The 8,378-nt window shown below is 39.0% G+C and overlaps 1 protein-coding gene across 4 annotated transcripts in view; it reads left to right on the top strand.

The window, feature by feature from the left end:
- The first annotated feature begins 23 nt into the window (after positions 1 to 23).
- Positions 24 to 8,378, top strand: part of FERMT2 (FERM domain containing kindlin 2) — a 73,660-nt gene continuing 65,305 nt past the window's right edge. Inside the window, exon 1 of one of the 4 annotated variants that reach the window (XM_046647416.1) lies at positions 24 to 343. In XM_046647416.1, the coding sequence (XP_046503372.1) occupies positions 187 to 343 (157 nt within the window). In that variant the 5' untranslated portion in view covers positions 24 to 186. The remainder of the gene's footprint in view (positions 344 to 8,378) is intronic. The other 3 variants (XM_046647417.1, XM_046647418.1, XM_046647420.1) reach the window with 3 other exon arrangements.

The following is an 8,378-nucleotide window of genomic DNA, read 5'->3' as shown; positions in this document are numbered from 1 at the left end:
GCGCTGGGCCGGGCGGCGGGCCTGGAGGGGGAGGGCCGCGGGCGCCCCGTCCTGCCCCGCCGCGGCCCGGCTCGGGCGGAGCCCCGGCCTCGCCTCGCGCCGCGCGCGGCCGCCTCGGTGGGCTTTGCCGGCCTGGGGGAGGGACGCTGACGAGATCCGTTTCCTCCGTGCGCGCAGGAAGGAGCCATGGCCCTGGACGGGATCAGGATGCCGGATGGCTGCTACGCGGACGGGACGTGGGAACTGAGCGTGCATGTGACGGACCTGAGCCGCGATGTCACCCTCAGAGTGACCGGGGAGGTGCACATCGGAGGGGTGATGCTCAAGTTGGTGGAGAAGCTTGGTGAGTGGCGGCGGCGACCTTCCGGACGGGGGGAGGGGCGGCCGGCGGTGGGGGAGGGCCGCTTTGGAAATCTGGCTCGGCGTCCCGCAAATACTTCAAGAAAGTAAGAGCTTTCAGTGTTTAAGCAAATGGACCTTTTCCTCTTTGCGTCTTGTTTTGTTTTGTTACTTTCTGAAATATTGATAATGTGGTGATTGCAGCCTCCCCGTTAATAAACTTAATTGCGTAGTTAACGGGAGAAAACACTTAGTTCTTCGCATTAAAAGAAATGGGAATAGCGCGCAAGAGAAGGCGACGGGGGTATCACAGGCTTGCGCTTATCAGCGAATCTTCAAAGGATCTGAAAGTTGGTGACGTTTAGCATGGAGGATGATGCAAAATCTGTTTAAGAAGAAACCGTGGTGGAAAAGTGCGGCTCCGGCGCCGGTGCGGAGCCTGGTCCTCGCGGGCTGCTCTCTCGGGAAGCTGTGTCGAGCGTTCGGTTTTTCTATTAATGACAAGCTAGTGAAAGAATTTTATGTGGAAAAGAAGACAGGATTAAACTAATTCGAGATTGACAGTGTTTGCTCGGGTACAAATATATAGCGGATCGATTTTTAACTGACTCAGTTTTAAATATTCAACAAAATGAGGTATAAGAAAGTTTTGCAGTACATATTTTGTTTGTGATGGATAAAAACATTTTCAGCTGAAAGAATCAACTGAAATGATTCACTGGAGGATTTTATCACAAGATAAATGCCCGGAGGACAGTCTTGCTGAGCTTTAATGTGCCTTTTGTGTGTGATGTAGTTCTGATAAGGTGACGTGTGTGGCCTTGTCTTTTTAAGCTCTTTGCGGGGGATCTTGTTGAAACGCAGCATTCGTTGTTTAAGCTACTCTGGAAGAGTGGCGGAGTGGTTTTTGATCAGGAAATGCATTTTTAACCCGGGGATTGTTGTATACTTTCCATATACACTTACCCAAATAGTGCCCCCATGCAATTTGCAAAATAAGACAGAATTCGTTTCGGTGGACGTTTTTTGTATCCTTGCAGGAAGTTTAATAATTGAAGGACCAAAAAGAAGGTCCTTACAAGACAGCCTCCTGCTTAGGACTCTGCGTTGTTTGACTCTGAGACACAGCCCAGGAAGAGAGCCCTCTGGGAAGTCCCTTGAAAATGAGATGTTGCTGTATTTTTTATACAATTAACTTTTGGTTAACATTGCTCTTAACTGATTTGACTAAATCAGTCGCGGTTTGCAAATATTTGTGAACCTTTTTTGTCCAGCAAGAAAATATCACGTGTAATTGTTGCTGTTTCTTTTGTTTTCAAAGGAAACAATCATTTGCATGGTTTATGCATGAAAAATGGACCTTATCAATATACTGGTTTCAATAGGAGATATTTCTTATTGTGAGAAGGGAGCTGTTGAAGGTGACTGAGACAACTTCTAGTTCTTGAAAGCCAGTTTTTATCTAATTAAGTAATGGCTTCTGTATTTATATTGCATTGATTAGAACTGTTTGTTACAAAATTACAGGCATAAATAGAAATACAGAGAATAAACTACTTGCTGACAGAACTGGTACTAATTTTAAGTACCTATAAATCTTTTAATGTTGATGCATTTTTAATTTTTTATGCAGTGAAAAGAAGCCCATTAAGGTAGGAAATGCTGTGTACCTGGAAACCTTGCATCTGTCTTGAACTGAACCAGAACTGACCTTCTTATATTTTGACTTCCAAATAGAAAGTGCTTTTCAGCATAATTCTGACTTTCCTCTTTGGTAAAGTAGAGCTAAACTGTTGCTCCTGACTTTAGGATTAGGTGCTTTGAATGGTAAGCTGTTTTGTTACCTGTTGGCAAGTAAATAGAGGGGAAATTCAGGAGGGCAGCATTTAGAACTTAGGGACCAGGCCAATCAGATCAGAAAAGAACTTTGTAATTCTTCAGAGTTGCCTAAAATTGGCCTGGTCTGCCTTCTGAAAGCTTAAATTGTGTCATTGAAGGTATTAGAGGGCAGACTGGATGGCTACTTGTCAGTAGCTGAAGTCAAAGCAGCTTGCAGTGTCTAGATGAAGAGAGGAGTAGATGATGATAGGGGTGAGATGGCACGGGGTCTCATGTCTCAAGGGACTGCAGAGCAGGGCTGGACAATTAGCTGAACCAGGCTGTTGTGGCCTTGGAGCAGTTACGGTGCCACGGCACAGAAGGTATCCCAGCATTCACCTACGTCTTCAAACTCCAGATGCCAGTGTGATACCCTTATTCTTATAGGAGTGTGTACGAATACCAAAAGATTTGTGTTTGAAGACTGTCTTCCCATGTAATCAGTGATAGCAGTTATTTCCCTTGGGTCGATAGATTCTGTGATGACTCCTCTCCTCGACATTGTATTCAAATTTTGTGTGTAGTGCATGTGTGGAATTTTCTAGAAAGAGGCCTCTTAGCTTTCGTTAGATTCTCAAAGAGGTCTATGAATAATGCTTCCTTAGTATGTGACAGCAAAATCTTTGTATTTAGTTAGAATTTTATAAAGAATTTTGCACTTTAGTTAAGGTCGTTAAACCTTGGTTCTTAGATTTATGGCTTTAAGTCAAAGATCTGAAAGGTCCCTTTTAAATCAGTATAAAACGCATTTGTCATTCTGCACTAGTATTTTAAAAGAAAATAAAGAGTGTATACCGTGAAGAAATGGGCTTTAGGAAATTATATCCTGACGTCACAGAACTTTTTGCATCAGTGACTTAGTCTAGGCTGATACTAGACAAATAGTCTCAACATCAAACCCTTCAGTGTTTAGACCTCATTCAGAAAATGAAAAATTGTTATTTTCACCTTTTTATTTTCTGAAAATCTAGATCAAAAGTTTTAAATAGAATTTCTAAAATTTATTGCAGTTTTTGTTAAAAAATTTCAAGCCTGTATATGGCTTTTTATTTTAAAGAAAAGAGTTAAAATATAAAACATCAGGGATAAGGATTATAAAAATAAGAGACCACAGAATAACATTAGAAAATAATTGTATTAAAAGATAAATTTTGTAAGGAAGAGGCCCAATTTTATGAGATTCCCTGATGTTCCTGTGGAGATCATTGAGAAGTATTAAAACTGTTCTATTCTTTAGGGTTCAGAGCTTAGTCAGTGTTGAGGATTCTAAATGCCAAAGAGATGCTTTGTTTCACTGTATTGTTTTAGTATCACTTTATAAAAATTCTCCTTTTTTTTTTTCTCCTGAGGAAGATTCGCCCTGAGCTAACATCTGTGCCAGTCTTCCTCTGTTTTGTATGTGAGCTACCACCACAGCGTGGCTACTGACGAGTGGTGTAGGTCCATGCCGGTAACCAAACCCTGGCGTCTGAAGCAGAGTGCACTGAACTTAACCACTGGGCCGTTGGGCTGGCCCCTAAAGATTGTCTTTTTAAAGCCATGTACAATTAAATTTTTACCTTCCTGTAAAAATTCGTATTAGTTGGAGAGTGAGGAATTTATTGTAACGTGGAACTGACTGAATGGAAGTCTCCAGTCAATAGGTCAATGAGCTTAGAGGGAGGGACAGATTATGTGGTTTCTGTTTCCTCTAGCTCTGATTCTATGAGTAGAAGAATGTAGAAAGTTGGGTTAGAGCAAGATAAATAATCCAGAGAAAAAATGCAAGTTTGGGGACTCAGGAGTAATTAAAAAGAAATGTATGGGGGCCAGCCCTGTGGCTTAGTGGTTAAGTTCACATGCTCTGCTTTGGCGGTCCAGGGGGGTTTCCCAGGTTCAGATCCTGGGTGCAGACATGGCACCGCTCATCAAGCCATGCTGAGGCAGCGTCCCACATAGCACAACTAGAAGGACCCACAACTAAAAAAAATACACAACTGTGTACCAGGGGGCTTTGGGGAGAAAAAGGAAAAATCTTTAAAAAAAAAAAAAAGTATATGCAGTAGACTTAGATTTGAGGAATAGGTTTCTGAATGTAGCCTTTAGAAAGAAGTCATCCTTGCTGTAAAGTGTGTCATGTTCTTGCCATAGCAGTGAAATAGAGTACCTTTACGTTGGAGTTTCATGTCAGGATTGAGTTAGGTTGTGAAGTTAGCACATGTGACCAAAAAAAATAGGTTTTAATTAAAATTACCCTTAAAAATCCCTTAAAGTGATCATAGATTATGATATACATTCATTCCATCTCACGGAAGTGTAAAACAGCTAGTTTTTCCTTCAGAAACTTAAAAAATAAATTTCTTTAGTTGAGCACCAGATGAAGAAGTTGGCTTGCATTAGGGGCTTTGTTATACAAAAATACTTTAAATTCTAGGATCAGAGCATGGCAAGATGCACACAGGGAGAGAAGCATATGTAACTGGACAGCTCCCTTCTCGTACTTTTGCTTGGTGCTCCATGGGGAAGGTGTGCTTATTTAGTGGAATGGTGTCTAGGCTGTTGAAATCCTGTTTTTCTCCCTGAGTGCTTATGGTTGAATTCATGGAAATAAAATGTCTACATAACGCAACCTCACTGCATTCATAGTGAAATATATTAAAATTATAAGAAAATTTTTAAATCTTTTGAAATAGAGTGGGAGAAACACCTAATGGTGAAATCCTGTATATTAAAGTGAATTACAATTTTAGTTAAATATGTCCTGTCTACTAGCAAGTTTACTCAGTGTTTAGAATACTGTTAATGATCCATAGGAATTGAACATTGAATTTTATCTATTTCTTAGCAAATTTTAAGCTCCTTAAAAATAGAGGACAGCATGTGAATTTTACTAGAATTCTCATAGCACCTAATAAAGTATGGGCTATTCCTTGGATACATTATGTGTTGTTTGCTGTCATGTTTTATACCCTGTTTTAAAAAAAATCAACAAATACCCTTTGATTCCAGCTAGATTTATAAACATAGGCACTGAAAAGACTATGTCTGATAGCTATTGAAAAAAACAGAAAATTTGAAGTTTCACCTTTTATCTTCAACTCTATTTTTTGAAATTTCAGAGTTACAAGTTCAAGAATAATAGTGAACACTGTGTAATCTTCATCTAGATCAGCAGTTAGCATTTCGCCATTTGATTTCTCTGCACACACGTTTTTGAACCATTTGAGTAAGTTGAAGACGTGATAACCCTTCATCCCTAAGTACTTAAAGTATGTATCACTTAAGAACAAGGACTTTCTCTTACATGTTGCCATTCTCAAATTCAGGAAGTTTGACATTGGTTCAATACTATTGTCTAATATGCATCCATTTTGAAATTTGCCAGTTTTTCCAGTACTGGCCTTTGTTTTTTCCCATCCAGGATCTCATTCCACATTTAATTGTCAAAAAATTGGCCTCTACTTAATCTCCTTTAATATACACAATGGCTGCCGAGTTTGGAACCACAGGAGAGTGTGTAATAAGTGGTTTATTACTATTAGATTAATATACGTGTAAAGTAATAGTACCTGTTTGCACACTTTATTGCCACCCTGTAGAGCAGTTCCTTAGCCTTTGTCTCTCAAGACATTGTTTTACCTTTTTTGATAAGATTCTTTACCAGTGTGAGTTTCACTTTAGAATGATACATGTATTTTTTTTAAGATTTTATTTTTCCTTTTTCTCCCCAAAGCCCCCCAGTAAATAGTCGTGTCTTTTTAGTTGTGGGTCCTTCTAGTTGTGGCATGTGGGATGCTGCCTCAGCGTGGCTTGATGAGTGATGCCAGGTCTGCGCCCAGGATCTGGACCAGAGAAACCCTGGGCCGCCAAAGCGGAGCACGCGGACTTAACCACTCAGCCACGGAGTCGGCCCCCAGAATGATATTTTTATAGGTTCTTTTTCAATACTTTATCTTTGAATTTCAGTTTTCTTCTTAGCTTACTATTAGATAAGGTATTGATAATATTTTTAGACATCATTGGGTATAGATTTCCTGTAGTGTCGACTGTCTTCATACTGTGGTAGAAGCTAATGGATACACAGAATAGTAGGAAACAACATTCTGGCCTTGCCACTTGCTGGTTTGTGTGATCTGAACAGCTAATCCAACCTGAGTGTGTTTTGACATCTGTAAAATGGCAATTAAAAAAAAACTTTCTCATAGGTCTTGATGAGATAGTACATATGAAAGTACATTATATAATGCGTGTGCTATACAAATGAGAGTGACTATTTTCTCAGTGATGTTGAAAGTCGCTGAGTATACTGAACTGGGGGAAAAAAAACTTTTAAAAGGAGTTAAAATGTAAATTAGACTACTGGACTTTAGTAGGTTTCAGTAGTGGAGGGTGTACTCCTCAGAAGGAGCTTAGTCTGGAACTGCTTCGTGTTCTCACCCCTAATCAACAAGAGACACACCTCTCATTCCACCCTTCCTCTCACTTCCAAACACACACCTGCCTCTGTAATGTAGCAAAGAGCTATTTAACTACTGTTTTCATGAGATTTCTGAAATGGAATGGAACTGTAAGTGGATCATGGTATTCCAGAGATTTGAAAAATTTATAGCCATGCAGCCTTTAGTAGTAAATTCTTCACTTCATGCATTTTATAAGAGCAATGTTTTCTATTCAGTTATAACAAAGGAATGATATAAAGATTGTTTCTTGGGGCCGGCCCCGTGGCCGAGTGGTTAAGTTCACATGCTCCGCTTCTGTGGTCCAGGGTTTCACTGGTTCGAATCCTGGACATGGCACTGCTCATCAAGCCATGCTGAGGCAGCATCCCACATGCCACAACTAGAAGGACCCACAAAAAATACACAACTTTGTACCAGGGGGCTTTGGGAGAAAAAGGAAAAAAATAAAACAATCTTTAAAAATAAATTAAAAAAAAGAAAGATTGTTTCTTGGCACATGAAAACATTGGGCCCATTTAGAAACTAATGAAAGTGGTTTCACAGAAAAGCTAATGTATGCAGTATTTTTATTTCAATAGTTATTTTACTGAAGCAGAAATAATGCTAATACTATGGTACATTACAAAATGGTGTATATATATCCAGTGTGAAGTAAACAAATATTCTAGAAGAGTATTTTAAAGTAATTTTCTTTATTTGAGATGTGACTTTCTACAGTTAAGTTTGTGGTTACAAATTCGTATCCATTATAATTCAGTTGTATCAAATTATTTGCATAAATTTTTTTTGTTTTTTTCTTAATGTCAAGCTTACTGAAGTATAATTTACATACAGTAAAATTCATCCTTTCTAGTATAGTGTGCAGAGTTGTGACAAACATATATGGTCATGTAAAACTACCGCAGTGAACATGCAGTATTTTCCAACACTTCAAAAGGCTTCCTTGTGTTTCTTTACAATCAGCCCATCCCTTCAACCCCAGTTCCTGAAAACCACTGATAGTTTGCCTTTTTAAAAATATATTATAAATTGAGCCATACAGTATGTAGCTTTGAGTCTGGTTTCTTTCACTTAGCATAATACATTTTATTTTATTTAAAAAACTGTTTTTTAGCTTAATACATTTTAGAAGCATTCCTGTGTGTGTGTGAGAGATTTTTTTACTACTGAGTAGTAGTCTCTTCTGTGGATGTACCACAGCTTAGCCATTCACCGATTGAAAGGCATTTGTGGTGTTTCTAGTTTGGGGAGATTATGAAAGGGGCTGCTGTAAACATTTCCATGAACATATGTTTTAACTTCTCTTGGGTAACTTGAGCAGTGCGATTGCCGGATAGTATCCTAATTATATGCTTAAGTTTATGAGAACTGCCAGACTTTTCCAAAGTGGGCACGTCTTTTTGCATGCCTGTCAGCATTGTATGAGAACTAAGAAAATTTGTCAGAGCTCCGATTGCTCTGAGTCCTCCCTAGCACTTGGTATTATCAGGTGTTTTCATTTTTGTTTAGTTTTAGTCAATCTGATAGTGGTATCTCGTGATTTTAATGCATCGTTCCCTAATGACTAATGATGTTGGGGAGCTTTTCACATGCTTATATTCCGTCTGTATATCTTTCTAGTGAAGTGTCTTTATATCTTTTGCCTACTTTTTAAAAATTGTATTGTTTTCTTATTGAGTTTAAGAGTTTTTAATATATTTTAGATAGACATCTTTTAACAGA

The sequence above is a fragment of the Equus quagga genome, chromosome 20 (assembly GCF_021613505.1).
Source record: "Equus quagga isolate Etosha38 chromosome 20, UCLA_HA_Equagga_1.0, whole genome shotgun sequence".
Taxonomy (NCBI): domain Eukaryota; kingdom Metazoa; phylum Chordata; class Mammalia; order Perissodactyla; family Equidae; genus Equus; species Equus quagga.
The sequence above is the reverse complement of the archived record's forward strand: the minus strand, read 5'-3'. Positions and strand labels throughout refer to the sequence as shown.